The sequence below is a fragment of the Artemia franciscana genome, chromosome 14 (assembly GCF_032884065.1).
Source record: "Artemia franciscana chromosome 14, ASM3288406v1, whole genome shotgun sequence".
Classification (NCBI taxonomy): domain Eukaryota; kingdom Metazoa; phylum Arthropoda; class Branchiopoda; order Anostraca; family Artemiidae; genus Artemia; species Artemia franciscana.
In genome coordinates this window covers 27,332,613-27,350,112 of record NC_088876.1, presented here as the reverse complement: position 1 = coordinate 27,350,112, position 17,500 = coordinate 27,332,613, and the positions used below count along the sequence as shown (strand labels likewise).

The window sequence follows — 17,500 nt, the reverse complement described above, 5'->3', positions numbered from 1 at the left end:
GAAAGTTTTAATTTGTTCCCGTAGCAAATCATAAAGTTTTTATTTACCTCACTGTAACCATGCCTAGAAGACAAGTCGTATTGGGGCTTTTGGCGGTGAAAACTAATTTTGCAGGCTGGAGACAAAAATTGTTTAGCCCCTTATCCTAACTTCAGTCACCGAGGTGCTCCCGAGATATTGCAGATATGTTATTTCAATGGCCTGGATACAAATAGTAGCCTTGGATAATCCAAGTTGGATTAATGTTAATCCCATCTTCCAAGTCCGAACTTTAGGTCGCTTGGTTCCCCAACCCTCTCCAAAAGTTGCAACTTGATACCCCTAACCAATTTCGAGAAATTTCATATCATAAGCAGCGCAATAGTGCTGCCTAGGTAAAGAGCAATGTGAGGCACAATGTATTAGTTTTTTTTTGTTTTTTCCTTTTTTTAAGACCAGGAATTTTCGTATAAAATGATTTGTCAATAGTATTAAGTGATTGATGGGCAACCAGACTCCCAAGCCCATCAAGTCCATGAAAAGTCCTGAAATTATGTCTTCGAGGATGGAACCTCCCCCCTAAAGCCCTCAGGGCAAGGGTTATAAGTTATGTACTGGGGACATATAAGGTTCTTATAGAAAGGGTTGTCGTATAGAATTTGGAGGGTGCTGATTGGACTGGTAATCAGAAGTTCTAATGCCAAGAAGTTCTAGTTACCCACCCCCTTTTTGTTTTTAGACCAGGGCACTTTGTACAGAGAGAAACTGTCTTATAAACTTCAAAAGCGACTTATTTGACTGGAAATTGCAACATCTAGAGCTACTTTCAATAGTCGAAAGAATTGGAGGAAAACCAGCATCCCCCCCTACGCCTATAACTTTTCGAAATGCATGCAATCAAAAAATTTTGATAGCCATTTTGTTTAGCGTAGTGGAAAGGTCTAGTAATTATGTATTTGAAGATGACCCCCCCCCCAAAAAAAACCTCAGGGCAAGGTGTCGTAATTTATGCCCCGGGGACATACAAGGTTCTTATGGAAACGGTGGTCCTATAAACTTTGGAGGGGCTCATTGGATTTGGCATTTGTAGTTCTAGTGCCCTTTTTTAAGAATCAAGTGATCGGGACTTAAGTGATCGGAGGGAAAATTGACCCCCCCCCCTTACCGTCTATTTTCCCAAATACCTCTGATACAAATTTTAACCCAGCCATTTGTTCATAAACAGTCAGAGGTCACATAACATGACCTTTGGGGTTTACACAATCCCCAAGAGTCTTGGGGCAAGGGTTGTCAGATATGGTCTTGGGTAAATAAGTTTTTTACGGAAGAGGTGTTGTGTGAACGTTAGCGGAGACTGATTTGATTCTTTCCATTTAATTGGAAAGGGTCTAAGCGTCGAAAGTGATAGAAGGCAACTAGCCCCCCTCCCTGACACCTCTTTTCGCAAACGTATCTGGTCAAAATTACGAGATAGCTGTTTTGTTCACAATAGTCCAAAGAGCTTCTAGCAATACCTTCAGGGTGGACACAGCCCTCCAGAGCCCAGAGGCAACGGTAAGTTATGCCCCTGTCACATAAGCTTTTTATGGAGCAGATGGTTGTATAAACGTTGGATCAGATGGGGCTCATTTGATTGGAAGTTGGAAGATCTAGTGCCCTTTTTAATAGTCAAAAGTGAATGAGCCATAAGCCCATCATTCCCCAAAACACATCCGATCACAATTTTAAGGGAATTATTTTGTTCAGCATTTTTGAAAGATCCAGTAATTATGTCTCTGGGGATGTCAACCTCCCACTTCTCAGGCTAAGGGCTGTAAATTAGGCAATTCAGGTGGGCCTTTCAGAACATGTTAGGGGAGCATTGAATTAAATAAAAATATGTTATGTGTATCCGGATTAATTCATCCGGATTAACAGAGGGCGTAAATCATGAAAGAGTTAATGGGTAGTTAATGGGTCAATCAAGTTAATGGGTATATTAACTTGGAACTCTCAGGAAATGATAAGGGAGATAATCAAAAGGAGAGGGTTTGTATGCTACCACTACTATTACAACAACTGTTGCTATTACCACACTACTCCCTTTACAATATTGAGGGAAATTTTGAACCAAATCAAAAGAAGGTATGCGTATGCAAAATGTCAAAAGAGCATATCTCAAGAATTAATTTTGCTATTAAGTTGGAACTTTCAGAAAATACTAAAAGGGGAAATTTTCCCAAGTTCTCTCTTCTACCCCTCGGTAAGAAGTTGATCCTGTTAAAAGTTCTTTAATGGATAATTTGTCCCTCGAAAATTACCCCCATGAAATTTTTTTTCGCAGAAATTTTCACGCCAGGAAAGAATCCCCTAGACAATGCAAACCCAGCTGAAAATTTCTCCTGGAAAATTTTGCTGGAACAACCCCTCATGTAAAATTGAAACGGCAAAGAGAGAGTATGACCAATAAAAATAGTTTTGCATAGAAATTGTGTCAAATTACTCTAGTGCAAGATTTCCCACGGAAATTTTACCCTGGAAACTTCCCTCCCAACAGAAAATTCTCCCCGTCAAAAACTACCCCTCTCACAAATAAAATGTTAGTATACTTCCCAATAAAATGGTAGATGTATACAATGGGCAAATTCCCAAACTTACAGCTCTTCCCCCAAAGGCTGAGGAGGGCCATGGTATCCCCAAAGGCATAGTTGCTGGGGCTTTCAATTATGCTGACAGAAATGGCTATATCAAAATTCTTGTTAGACGACATTAGGGAAAAGGTGCATCGGAGGGAGAGTAGTTACCATCCAGTCTATTTGTTGACTTAAAAAGGGCAGTAGAGCTTTTAATTTCCGTTCCAATCATCCCAATTCCAATCTTCTAGAACCATTGAGTCGACAAAATCACCCCTGGGAAAAATAAATAGTAAAACTTATATGCTCATTAGATTGGAAATTGAAAGTTCTAGTCCCTTTTAAACAGTCTAAACTGACTGGATGACAAAAAAAACCTCCCCTTCCATGCCCATTATTTCCCCGAACACTTACATCAAGACTACAACAAATGAGTTACCTCTTTCTATAGCTTTGGGTTTACAGACTAATAGGTTCGGCGTGTTTAGACAGAGTTTAGCTAAATGCCGGCGTATGGAGTTGGTGCCGGTTTCTTCTCAGTGTAAACTTAAGTGAGTGGCGTATAATACACAAGTACCAAAATTCCATCTCTATACGGAAAAAAGAAAAACCGAAGAAAAATTCTCAAATTAGGAAAACCCTATTTTCCATGGGGGGGGGGGTATTCTCCGGGTTTACATTTACCATGGGAGTATTTTCCAGGTAGAGGGTCACTTTCTGCTCGTGATATTTTTCATGGGGGGGGGGGGGTAAACGCTGGCAACCGCCTTGAAGATATTGCTGGTGAAATGACTGTCAAACAGGTAATTAGATCGCCTATCAACGTTTTAATGAGCCAACTTTTTGTAATTTTGTCTTAAAAGTACTAATATGAAAAACAGACCTATAGGCCTTTCTTATCAGGGTTCGAAATCGTCAAAACAGCAACAGCGAGAACAACTATTCTAAAGATTAAAGAAAAACATTCGAGAAATTTGATATATCTGTGATTTTCGGGAATTGTACAAATCTAGAGATTTGTATAATTTTGCTTTAAAGACGAGAATTAAGGAAATGGGTCTTCATGTGTGTGTTTTAAATAAATGTATGTAGTATAGAATTTCTGCTAATCAATCCTAAGTAGTTGTTCAGGTTTATTATATTTACAATATAAAATAATCTAGTCGAAACTTTGTCAACTTATATATGGGGCAGCATAGATGCTATCTTTTGTTACATTATAAGTACGAACTAGAGCTGTATAAAAAGAGAAAGACAGAAGAATAAAAGAAAAAAGAACAAAATGACAAGAAAACATATAGGATGAAGATGAATACACTTAATTTTATATGCACCTCTTTGGTGTAATCCTTCATAATGTTATGCTATGGCTTTGTCTAGATCATTCAAAAGTTTTCTAGATCATTTTCTTTCAGAAGTGACGACTTTTAGCACGCCGTTGCTTAACGATAAAAAAGAGAGTCATCGCAGCACGAAGCTGGATAAGCGTCAAAAATTGTTTAAACCAGTCGTTTGTATTCTCTAGTGTGTAGGAGTTGTAAATCGATTTAATGGAAGGGAGAAAACTCATACCTTTAATGTAAATGAAACGAGTATCAAAGACATCATTCGTTTGAAAAACCGTTTTGCTGAGAAATCGGTAGTCAATAATGTAGGTGGAATGAAACAATGAGCAGTTGACCTATTACTTAGCCCTTATCCCTTCGAATACCGGGCTTAGTACTTTCTTAAAAACTTATTCAAGATACAGGTGTTTGTTACGTCATAGGGAGTGTTCTCTTCAAGATGCAGATGTTTGTTACATAATAGGAAATGTTCTCTTCAAGATTTCTTTAGTTGCTATGTTAAATGTTAAAAAGCCCCTGAGGGCCGGGAATAACATACAGGGCCTGCAAGAAGGAGAACCTTCAAGACGGTGGGTCCTAACATCCGATTCCAAGGGGGGGGGGGCAGTGAGCAATTACACCGGGGACGTAGCAACAAATTTCAATTTGGGCTCTAGTGAGCAGTTCTACAAGAGGGCCCCCTAGGAACCAAATCCAACGGGAACCCAGTAACCAATTCCAACGGGGGCCGCTAGTCAAATAGGGACCCCTGGTTGCAATGGGGGATGACGCAATCTCGCATGACATGTTTCTCCCGGTTTTATGGGGAACCCCCACTTGTAATTGAGGGGGGAACACATCTGGGGGATACGTAATGACGGTGCAGACATGGGTGTTACGTAATGACGGCGCACACGTAACTGCTACGTAATTACGTTGCTCACGTGCAATGCTGCGTAATACATTAAGAGATTTTTTTCTTCAAGATTTCATTTTCTTTTAAAGGTGTTTTTTTCTTCAAGGCTTTTTCTTAGAGATTCCATTTTATTTCAATGCGTTTTTTCTCAGGGAATCTATATAACCCGAAGATTTTGGCCACTTTAGGATTTGAAAGAGATTTCCCCCAATGGAACTGTGCGCTAGGCAGCTGGACCAAGAAAGTCCTCCTCATATTTCGATAATGGAAAAACCTTCTAATGGAAACGTTTCAAAAAATCTTTAGATACCGTTTTTCCTAACCATCGTCTCCGAGCCACGTAACTATCCAGCAAATCTATTGCTTTTTGGTCTGTTGGACACACCTGCATGCTACTTTATATTAATAATCTAACGTGACCTAGACATATTAAGTTAGGTATTGAATCAGTGAGATGTTAGTTAGCACTGGCCTTAGATATTTCGTTTCGCAAAAAAATTATGTATTGAAGATTCATCCTAGAAAAGGAAATTTAAAAGACACAGACTTTTTTCTATATAAGTTTTACTAATAAAAAAAAAACATTATAAAACCATCAAATCACGAAAAAAAACTAAAACTCAACAAACGGAAAACAAAATGTGAAAAAGTTGATAAACGACAAAATATCAGGAAAAAAGCCTGAATTAAAGAAATTCAAGGCCCCTAGGAAACAATTCAGGGGGGAGGGTTGTTATTGGACGTAAAATTTAAGATATATTTAGAAGTTTTAATGAAACTGCCACGTTTCTTTTAGCCAAGACTATGCATATATACGCCACTGTGACAATTTGTGGCTGGTCCATGACATCCCGTGATGAATATTATCATTCCTAAGTCCTTTTCAGATATTTTCAGGATAAAAATCATGCTCTAAGTCTATCGGTTTGTGTTTTCTCAACCCAGCCCCTCGTGATACACCATATCAATTCACACCGTGGCACTCTCTGGCCGGCCCGTGATATCCCTAGGATATATAATGAAAAAAGAAATCAATGCAACAGCACAAACACGTTAAAAAAAGAAGAAGACAGAAGGTGAAAAGGAAGACTGTTTTCCTACATTAGTAATTAATATAGATCAGTACTTGAATGAGGCCTTAACCCTACTCATCCATACAATTACACAGGTCAAACCGCATAACCATACACAATCAACCATAAAGAATAATCCATAGACAGGCAGTCGTGTCGGAAGTAAGTATAAGTCGTCATTTACCAAATATGAAAAAAAAAGAGAAAAAAAGACAAATAATTCAGAGGCAACAACCCAACACAAGGGCTCATCAGGAGAATACACACTTGCCTATAGGGTTTCGGCACTTTAAATTCCCCACCCAGGGAAGTGGCGTGCATACCATAAATTCCCTATGGTATCCCCGTGTTAGGTATCATCCCCAAAATCTATGCCTATGAAAAAACAAACGTAGAACAACCAAGTAACACCAAAACAAGCCTATCATACATTATCATTCATATGACATTCTTAGACATTTTCTTGATAAAAAAATATGCTTTAAATCTATTTGTTTGTGGTTTACAATCCACCCACAACGTAATGCCTACCATGATAATTCATGCCACCGTGGCAAACTATGGATGGCAAACTGAACCCTCTGGCACCCTTATCATTCCTAAGGAAAATTTCAGATATTTTCATGATAAGAATCATGCTTTAAATCAATCAGTTCGTATTTTCGTAAGCCTCCCCATCGCGCTAAACCTTGTCAATTCACGCCACTGTGGCACACTTTGGCCAGCCTGTGGTATCCCTGTGAAACTCAATACCTGGCACGCGGCACAATCTGCGGTGCATTATGAGACATAACACATTTTGCAGGCATTTTCTGGCAAATATATCCGTTTACACTAAAATCGATAGTCTAATTTAGAGGAAAATTCCTAACAGCGTTTCTTCTGATGACTTTATGTTTCCATTATTTTTAGGATACGCTAGAAACTCGAAAGTTTAGAATGTTTATTCTAAAGCTAGAGACGTAAGAAAAGGAAAATTCAAAGATAAAAGGTACTACTACTACGCTCACAGGGGGACCTACTTGATTCTGAAATAGATTCATCTGGATTTTTACCGAAGTCTGAGAGAGACAGGTAGGATTTATTTTCCAAAGTCCGCACACAGAGACAAGTAAACAAACGTTCAGACCCAAGGACGGAGAGAGAAAGGGAGAGAGAGAGAGAGATATGAAAATATGCACACAGACACACAGAGAAAGACGAACAGATGCTCAGACATACAGGCAGAGAAAGACAATAACACACAAGTAAAAGGTAGAGGGACACAGATATAGACAAACAGAGGTTCAGACAGTCGGCCAAAGAGGGAGACAAAAAATACACACAGAAATAAAGACAAAGCAAAACATCAAGTCAGATACACAAAGACAGGCACAGAAACATGCAAACAAACGCTCACTCACACACGCATATTGGGAGAGAGATAAAAACAAACAAACACAAAGTAACACACACAAAGACAGACAAAGAGATATGCAAACAGACGCTCAGTCGCACAGGCACGGTGGAGAGGGGCATAAAACACACACAAAAACACAAAGTCAGACAAACAAACAAACAAAGACAGGCACAGATACCTGCAAACAGACGCTCACTCACAATAACACGATGGAAGAAAAACAAAAAAGCATACAAAAGAACAAAGTCAGACATATAAAGATGGACACAGAGACATGCAAACAGACGTTTAGTCGCACAGGCACGGTGGAAGAGAGACAAAAACAAACTCCAAACCCAAAAGTCAAACGCACAAAAGCAGGCACACGGACATGTAAACAGACGCTCAGTCACAGAGGCAAGGCGGGGGAGAGACAAAAAAACAAACGCTCACTCACACAGGCACATTGGGAGAGAGATAAAAACAAACAAAGACAAAGTAACACACACAAAGACAGACAAAGAGATATGCAAACAGACGCTCAGTCGCACAGGCACGGTGGAGAGGGGTATAAAACACACACAAAGTCAGACAAACAAACAAACAAAGACAGGCACAGATACCTGCAAACAGACGCTCACTCACAATAACACGATGGAAGAAAAACAAAAAAGTATACAAAAGAACAAAGTCAGACACATAAAGATGGACACAGAGACATGCAAACAGACGTTTAGTCGCACAGACACGGTGGAAAGAGACGCTCAGTCACAGAGGCAAGGTGGGGGAGAGTCAAAAAACACATAAAAAACATAAAGTCAGACACACAAGACAGTCTCAGAGACATGCCAAGAGACGCTCAATCACACCTGCTCGGTGAGAGAGAGACAAAACACAAAGTTAGTACATAAACATACAAAGCCAGGCACACAGACACGCAAACAGACTCTCAGTCACATCAGCACGATAAGATATAGACAAAAAATAGGCACTAAATCACAAAATAAGACTAACAAACACACATAGAATGGCACAAGGACATTCAAACAAACTTTCAGTCTCACAGGCGCGTTGGGGGAGAGACAAAAACACACACAAACACAAAGTAAGACACACAAAGACAGCCATAGAAACATGCAAACAAACGCTCACTCACATAGGCACGGTGGGAGAGACATAAAAACGCGCAAACAAGCACAAAGTCAGACACACAAAGACAGGCAAAGAGATATGCAAACAGAAGCTCAGTCACTCAGGCACGGTGGAGAGAGGAATAAAATACACACAAAACTCAAAGTCAGACACACAATCACACAAAGACAGGCACAGAGACCTGTAAACAGACGCTCAGTCGTACAGGCACAGTGGATGGGAGACAAAAATAGATTCAAAACTACAAAGTCGAACACACAAACGCACAAAGACAGGCACACAGAAATACAAACTGACGCTCAGTCACACAGGCATGGTGGGGGAGAGACAAATAAACACATACAAAGTAAAAAGTTAGACGAACAAACACAGGCACAGAGACATGCAAACAGACACTCAGGCACGGTGGGAGGGAGACATAGAAAAAGTCAGTACACATACACACAAAGCCAGGCACAAAGACATCAGCCAGGCACAAAATCAGACATACAAACGCACAAAGACAGGCACACAGACATACAAACTGACACTCAGTAGCACAGGCATGGTGGGGTAGAGACAAATAAACACATACAAAACTAAAAAATTTTAGTTTTACTTCTAAACAATCGAAAAGTTGGATTGCAATTAAATTTTAGGCTAAGTCTGAACATTAGACGAAATTTCTGATCTTCCATATTTTTCATGATTAATTTTGGAATAGTGTTTTTTAATAAAAAAAAAAAGACTTTGATGGGGAAAGGAAGACATGGACTAAAATATCGTTATCTCAGGTTTTCAAAATGGGAGCTGAAAACCTCCTGTGAATGGTTTTCAACCATGGTGGTTTCTATGGTGGACTTTGTTACTCCAATCCGCCGCCGTTACAGAAGGGTTTCAAGGTCTTTTCTAAAATTAAAATAAATATGTTTTTGGGATAAAATTTTACCGCTAAAATCAACCATAATAATAGTCATCATTACTGAAATAGCTTGAAATGAAAAAGTCTTCTCACTACACAATTTTTTTTTCATAAACCATAATCATGATATATGCTATTTCAGTGTTTTATTTTTTCATCTCCATAAATGAGGAACGATGTGATTGGCTAGTAATTAGCGTAAGGCGGTGCTTCTTGCATCTTCAGAGATAAGGAATAATACGATTGGCTTACAATTGGCCAAAAGGCGGGACTATTTTCTCCCTAGGGTTCTCTTGCGACGTATCTTATTTTCTAATAAATTTTATGTTCTGTTCTGTTGTCGCTTTTAATCTGTTTAATTCCAGCTCTTGACATTTATTAAATAAAAAAAACAAGTTTTTTAAATGAAAGCAAGGAGCGACATTAAAACTTAAAACGAACAGAAATTATTCCGTATATGAAAGGGGCTTTTCCTTCTCAACGCCCCGCTCTTTACGCTAAAGTTTGACTCTTTCTCTTAACTCTACATTTAAAAACAGTAAAAAAAACTTTAGCGGTAAGAGTGGGACGTTGAGAAGGAAAAGCTCCTTTCATATGCGGAGTAATTTCTGTCCGTTTTATGTTTTAATATCGCTCCTTACTTTCATTTAAAAAACTTGTTTTTTTATTTAATTTCTGAACGTCTTTGAATCAATACATGTTTTGATTTTGGCTCTCCGCTGAGGAATAATTAAAACGAAATTTGTTGGCTAAATGGCTTTCTCATAATTTTGATCGAATGATTTTGAGAAAGAAAGAGCGGGGGAGGAAGCCTAGTTGCCCTCCGATTTTTGCTTAATTAAAAAGGCAACTAGAACTATTATATTTTTTACGAATCTTTTTATAAGTAAAAGATATACGTAACTTATAAATTAGCTTACGTAAAGAACTTTTGTATTCTTATGTTTTTATTACATATATCAGGGGGTTCCCCCCTCGTCAGTACCTCGCTCTTTACACTAAAGCTTAAATTGTGTCCCAATTCATTAAGAATGACCCCTGAATCACAAAAGCCGCTGAATAAACAGTTGAAATTACTAAAAATACTTTAGCGTAAAGAGCGAGGTATTAGGAGGAGGTGAGCCCCTCACATGGGTAATAATTTCTGTTCGTTTTAAGTTTTAATACTGCTGCTTACTTCCAGCTGAAAAAAAACTTTTTCATTGTTTTTTTTTAAGTAATGCTAGTAAATCCTGCGCTCCCTTCATGGACATTTTCTTCCCCCATGACAAATTCCTCGATGGAAACTTCCCCCAGCATATCCCCCTCTTCTCAACCCCTGCCTCCAACCAAAAAATCCTCCTGAAAACGCCTGTACACTTCCCAATAACACAATAACATATATGAACAACGGCACAGTTAATAACTTACAGTCGTTCCCCCAGTGACTATAGGGGATTTAGTCATCCTCAAGGACATAGTTGATAGAATTTTTGACTTTGCTGAAGTAAATACCTATCTCAAAATTTTGATCCGGTGACTTTAGAAATAAATGAGCATACGAGTGGGCCTAGTTCCCTTCCATTTTTTGTCAATTATAAAGGGTACTAGAACTTCTCATTTGCGTTCGAATGAGGTTTCTTGCGATATTCGAGGACCAACGTGTCGATATGATCATCCCTGGAAAAAAAACAGCAAGCAACAGAAAAAACAACATTAGAAACACGTGTTTCAATTTTGAGAAGAAATACAACAATGGTATGTAGTCCATTTATGATTGATTTTATTAATTTCATTATATACAGAAGTCTCAATTTCGAGAAAAATTTACATTCTTATATCAAACGACATTTTCGAGTTAAAAAATAAATTTCCGGTAGCTAAATCAGTGTCAGTCAGAAGCTAAGGTAGTTGACACCAAAGAAAGAGGGATAATGGTATGCAATCCATTTTCCAAATCTATTAGATATGATATCGCAGGATTTCCACCTTTTTATATATTTCCTATTGGATATTGGAAGTGGTTTCTCATTGGCACCATTGAGGTAACATGAATTTATCGACAATCACTTGAGGAGTTATACCTTTCCCCTTTAATTAAAATATTGAAAATAAAAAAGCATACAAATTTTTTTGAAGATGTTTTTCTTGATGAAGAATTTTCGTTTCTAAGTCAGTGCAGTAAAACTTACTTACAAAGGCTATAAAATTCGATTATTTAATTTTTAATAAGGACTTCAAAAAATAAGGGAAAAATATATTTTGCATAAGGAACTTAATCGAGACAAAGTTATTAATGAAAAAATTGTGACATTAGACAGTTGAAATAATTTTCAGAGAATGGGGGTGGGGAGATCATGGAAATGAATTTTGCAAATTCCACCTTATTTCCATAAATATGTTCTCCGGTTCCACCATGTGTTTCTCATTTACATTTGTGTACTTTTTGTTTTCATTTTTTACATGACTAGTAATTACTTGAATAATTGATCCATACCAAGAGTTTTGTTTTAGTTGAGAAGAAAACTGCGTTTTTCTAATAAATTTAGGCTCTTGCTCTGTGAAGCACAGAGCAATGATAATGGTGGACAAAAGAAATCAGATCCCTTATAAAAAAAACAGCGCATGCTGATATTGATATTTTGTTGTTTTTTTTTACTTACAAAAATCATGTTTAACAATTCCATTTCAAATGAGCCCTTAAACAACTAAGTTTTTTGGTGCCCATCTAGCTATAGAAAAAAAAAACACGTCAGTACTACCCATGCAAAGTTATATTCCTGGATGTTCGAGGGGAGGGAAAGTGCTGTATTTTTTTAGTTTGAAATTTTGACAAAGAAAATTCTAATGACATAATTTTCATTTCGATTCGACGCTTTTTCGATGGTTTATGAATAGCTTTGGAATTTCCATTACTTTGTTTTTTCAATAACCTTTAACGTAGGGCGAAGTACCTTGGTAAAACAACCAAATAAATGATGTATTGTGCCCACTTCGCTCTTCATATCACTTCACTACAAATGTATCATGTAATTTTTAATATGACGTCATTGCAACCTCCATACAGCCTTTTATATTTGTAGGTGACTTCATTGTGAGCATCAAAGTAGTTTCATAAATATGACGTTATCTTTACCATATAAATTGGAATCCACATGGTGTGGCTCAGTTATTGATTGTATTTGATACGGCATAAAGTAATGTTTAAGACCAATTTAAAACGTGAAGAATATGAAATGGGCGCATATTCAAACATGGAAGATGAAGAAATTAAACTGAATACTTCTGAAAAACCGAATAACAAGGGAATCAACCTGAATGTGAAAGGGAGGGATAAGAAAACAGATTTGCGTCAGCCTGATACTAAGAGAACACTGGGTAAATGTACACTGCTGTTGAGCAACGAAGTCGATCAATATTTTGAAGAACAAGGATTGGAGGGCCAGGAAAAATTGGCAAAAAGAAGGAAAATAGCCATGTTCGATAAAGAGGAAGTAAACAGTAGTTTAAATCGTGCAGTTCGTGAAGGAGACCTAGAAGGAGCAAAGGAGCTAATCAACTCTTTTGGGCTGTCTTACATCAAAGAATGGTCAGATGGATATATGCTACTTTGTCAAGCTCTGATTAACAAAAACACAGCAATTGCTAAATTACTTTTAAATTACGATTGTAAAGTCAACATTGAAAATGGTCCGTATGCTGGCCTCGGAAGAGATATTCCATTTAAGATTATTAAAAATAGAAAACTTACTGGTACGCCACTTCATCTGGCAGTTATTAGTGGTGATTTAGAAGTTATTAAGATGGTTTTAGATAAAGGTGCTGATGTTAATGCAAGAGATATTTATGGAGAAAGTCCACTTCATTTAGCAGCTTCAAGTAGATGCTCACAGACTGTTGTTGAATGTCTTTTAAAGTATGGTGCAGACGTTCATATAAGAAATAGTGAATTAGCAAGTCCACTGCATTTAGCAGCTCTTCAAGAACACCCAAAAAGTGTTGAAAATTTTGTGAAGTCCGGCGTAGATGTTAATATAATAATTGAAAATGGTCAAAGTCTTCTTCACTTTGCAGCTTTATTTGGACACCCAAAAACTGTTAAATATCTTTTAAAGTCTGGTGCAGATTTTAATATAAGAGAAACTAATGGTGAAAGTCCACTTCATTTAGCAGCTTCATATGGAGGCCCAAAAACTACTGAATGTCTTTTAAAGTTTGGTGCTGATGTTAATATAAGAAGAACTGATGGTGCAAGTCCACTTCATTTAGCAGCTTCATATGGACGCCCAAAAACTATTGAATGTCTTTTAAAGTTTGTTGCTGATGTTAATATAAGAAAAACTGATGGTGAAAGTCCACTTCATTTAGCAGCTTCATATGGACGCCCAAAAACTATTGAATGTCTTTTAAAGTTTGGTGCTGATGTTAATATAAGAAATAATAATGGTGAAAGTCCACTTCATTTAGCAATTTTATTTGGGCACCGAAAAACTGGATTTTTGGGCCACCAAAAACGTGGATGCTCACAGACTGTTGTTGAATGTCTTTTAAAGTTTGGTGCTGATGTTAATATAAGAAATAATAATGGTGAAAGTCCACTTCATTTAGCAGCTTCAAAAGGATACTCAAAGACTGTTGAATGTCTATTAAAGTCTGGCACTGACATTAATATAAAAGAAAATAGCGGTAGAAGTCCACTTCATTTAGCAGCTCTTCATGAACGCTCAAAAACAGTTGGATGTCTTTTAAGGTCTGGTGCGGATGTTAATGCAAGAGACATTTATGGCAAAAGTCTACTTGATTTAGCAACTCTTTGTGGACACAATCTTGTTTTATATATTGCATACCACGTATTAAAAATGATTGGGGCGAATTTATATGTAAGTGAAAGAAACAAATCACTCTTAGTCCAGGTTCTTTCTTGTTCGAAATGGGATCAATGTGAAAAAGAACTAGAGCAAATGAAGAGTGAGATAATATTTTGTAATATTTCGTTCTATGACATTTTCATCAAAGGAATAAGCTTGACAGAATTATATACGATGAATGAAAATTCCTTGAAAAACTTACTGAAATCAGCGAACTGGGAAGCAAAGTTTCCAATATTTAAGACCATAATAGTTAGCCATTTCAGAAAGAGTATAGAAAGGAAAGTGTTACTTGAACTAGCCAATAGAAGCTTCAATTTTGTGTTTAATAGATTTGCTGAGTTACCACATGAATGTTCTGAACAAATACTGAGCTATCTAAACAATGAAAACTTGAACAATTTGATAGATGCTTCTGAGCTTCATGACAACAGTTGAGGAGGAGTGGTATGGTGGTAGAAGTCCACTTCATGTAGCAGCTCTTCTTGAACGCTCGCAGACAGTTGAATGTCTTTTAAGGTCTGGTGCGGATGTTAATGCAAGAGACATTTATGACAAAAGTCCACTTCATTTAGCAGCTCTTTGTGGACACAGACAAACAGTTGAATGCCTTTTAAGGTCTGGCGTGGATGTTAATGCAAGAAATATTAATGACAAACGTCCAAAACAGTCAATGTCTGGCGCTGGTTTTCAGTGGACTTTCAGTGGTGAAAGTCCACTTCATTTAGCAGCTAGAAGTGGATGCTCACTGACTGTTGTTGAATGTCTTTTAAAGTTTGGTGCTGATATTAATAAAAGAAATAATAATGGTGAAAGTCCACTTCATTTAGCAGCTTTATATGGGTCTTTTAAAGTCTAGCGCAGATGTTAATATAAGAAATATTCATGGTGAAAGTCCACTTCATAAAGCAGTTTTAAATGTACAATTATTTAAAACTTAAAAGCAGTTTTTATATATATATATATATATATATATATGTTTTTAACTACGTAAAACATGCGAATATACAATAGTCTTTGGTGTCCCATCGTCAGTGCATATAAATAGATTGTCAGGTTTACTGACTCTTGAACGTGCAACATATAATTGTCCACGGGAAAAACAATCCGTATTCAGATCTATACCTCATTATTCTAATGATGTGTCCCTGTGTCCCGGTCGTCATTTATATTCCCTGTGTCCCGGTCGTCATTTTTGTCCCGGTGTCCCAGTTTGTAATTTCTCTTTGAGTGTCCCGGTCGTCATTTATATTCCCTGTGTCCCGGTGTCCCGGTCGTCATTTGTGTCCCGATCTGTAATTTCTATTCGAACAATCCCTTTGTCCCGGTCGTCATTTATATATCCCGCCTGTGCTCCCGGCGTCCCCGCTGTAGTTGTGTCCCTGTGTCCCGGTCATCATTTATATTCCCTGTGTCCCGATCGTGATTTGTGTCTGGGTGTCCCAGTCTATAATTTCTCTTTGAGGTTCCCGGTCGTCATTTATATTCCCTGTGTCCCGGTCGTCATTTGTTTCCCGGTGTCCCGGTATGTAATTTCATCAGTTGACAAACATGACGTCAGTCGACAAACAACTTCATGACGCATACAGCTCAATCCATATAATGACGTCAGTCGACAAACATGACGTCAGTCGACACACAAACATGATGTCACTCGACACACACAAACACACACAGACAACTTATTTATATATATATATATATATATATATATATATATATATATATATATATATATATATATATATATATATATATATATATATATATATATATATATATATATATATCTATATATAAAAATAAGTTGTTTGTGTGTTATTTCTGTCTGTCTGTCTGTCCGCATATGACGTCGGAATTATTTCATCATATACCAATATGATGAAAAGACAACAGTATTAAAAGAGATTGAATTTCTTAAAGAGTAAAAAACTGGAAACTTTATTTGCAAGTTTTACGTAGTTCAAAACACATATATAAATCTATGTATATTCACAGGTGGTACACAGGGACACAACTACAATGGCGCGTAACTAATATGGCGCGTAACAACTTACACGCACGGGGGGGCTTGGGGGGGGGCGAAGCGCCTCCCCAACAGCATAAATATTTCAAAATATTTTGACAATAGATTAAAGTAATTTGAAAAAAGGAAAATGGTAAAAAACTAAAAAAAACCTAAAAAATTAAAAAAGAAAAAAAGAAAAAACCTAAAAAGAAAAAACGTAAAAAAATAAAAAAGATAAAAACTAAAAATAAAAAAAAACTAAAAAAAGCTAAAAAACTAAAAAAAAAGAAAAAACTAAAAAAAGCTGGAATTGCATAAATATTTCAATATATTTTGACAATAGATTAAAGTAATTCGAAAACCTTAAAACAGATACCCCAAATTTTGAGTTAATATAAATTGTTGGAGCTTTAGCATGCTTGGCACGTAAAGATTTTTCCAAGTGTCAATGTTAGAATGAACATTGACAAATTGAAGAAAACAAATCAATAAAAAGAAGAAACTAAAAAAAGAAAAAACTGAAAAAGAAAAAAAAAACTAAAGAAGAAACTGTATCTATATATATAAAAATAAGTTGTATATATGCATATTTGTTTGTTTGTGGGTTTGCATTTGACGTCATTATATGTATATAAGGCTTTGTATATGACGTCATTATAAGATGACACTACAGACCGGGACACCGGGACACAAATGACGACCAGGACACAGGGAATATAAATGACCACCGGGAAACTCAAAGAGAAATTACAGACCGGGACACCGGGACACAAATGACGACCGGGACACCGGGACAGAGGGAATATAAATGACGACCGGGACACTCAAAGAGAGATTACAGACTGGGATAACGGGACACAAATGACGACCGGGACAAAGGGAATATAAACGACGACCATGACCTGTCACCCATCACTCGTTTTCCGGTTCTTCATTTAAACAGTTAATTCAATTAATAAGTAAAAGGATGGAAACAAGAGAGACGCATTGGGAGAATAGAGGGGAAATATATAATTTCGACTGTATATTTACACATTAAGGGGGGGGGATAAATTATAGGGGGTTCCATGCAAAATCTGTTTGCTACAATTGTTATGCATATTGTATTCTTATCATGCTTCCTTCTCAAACATGTTTCCTTCTTAACTCGTAAGTTAAAAATACCTCATTTTTCTAATCTTTCAGAATTAACCCTCGCCCCCACTCCCCCAAAGAGAGCGGATCCGTCCCGGTTATGTCAATCACATATCTAGGACTTGTGCTTATTTTTCCCACCAAGTTTCATCCCGATCCCTCCACTCTAAGTGTT

At 37.1% G+C, this 17,500-nt stretch overlaps 1 protein-coding gene across 1 annotated transcript; it reads left to right on the top strand.

The window, feature by feature from the left end:
* Positions 1-12,515: 12,515 nt before the first annotated feature.
* On the top strand, positions 12,516-15,042 carry LOC136035768 (putative ankyrin repeat protein RF_0381). The gene is made up of 2 exons (XM_065717739.1): positions 12,516-14,195; positions 14,593-15,042. Exons 1-2 carry the CDS (start codon positions 12,516-12,518, stop codon positions 15,040-15,042), a joined length of 2,130 nt encoding a protein of 709 aa, XP_065573811.1.
* The last annotated feature ends 2,458 nt before the right edge of the window (positions 15,043-17,500 follow it).

Bases quoted from the DNA above. Each gene is read 5' to 3' on its own strand.
- LOC136035768 (XM_065717739.1), top strand. From the start codon at position 12,516: ATGTTTAAGACCAATTTAAAACGTGAAGAATATGAAATGGGCGCATAT. The intron at 14,196-14,592 runs GTAAGTGAAAGA...ACAATTTGATAG, and splicing joins TGATTGGGGCGAATTTATAT to ATGCTTCTGAGCTTCATGAC.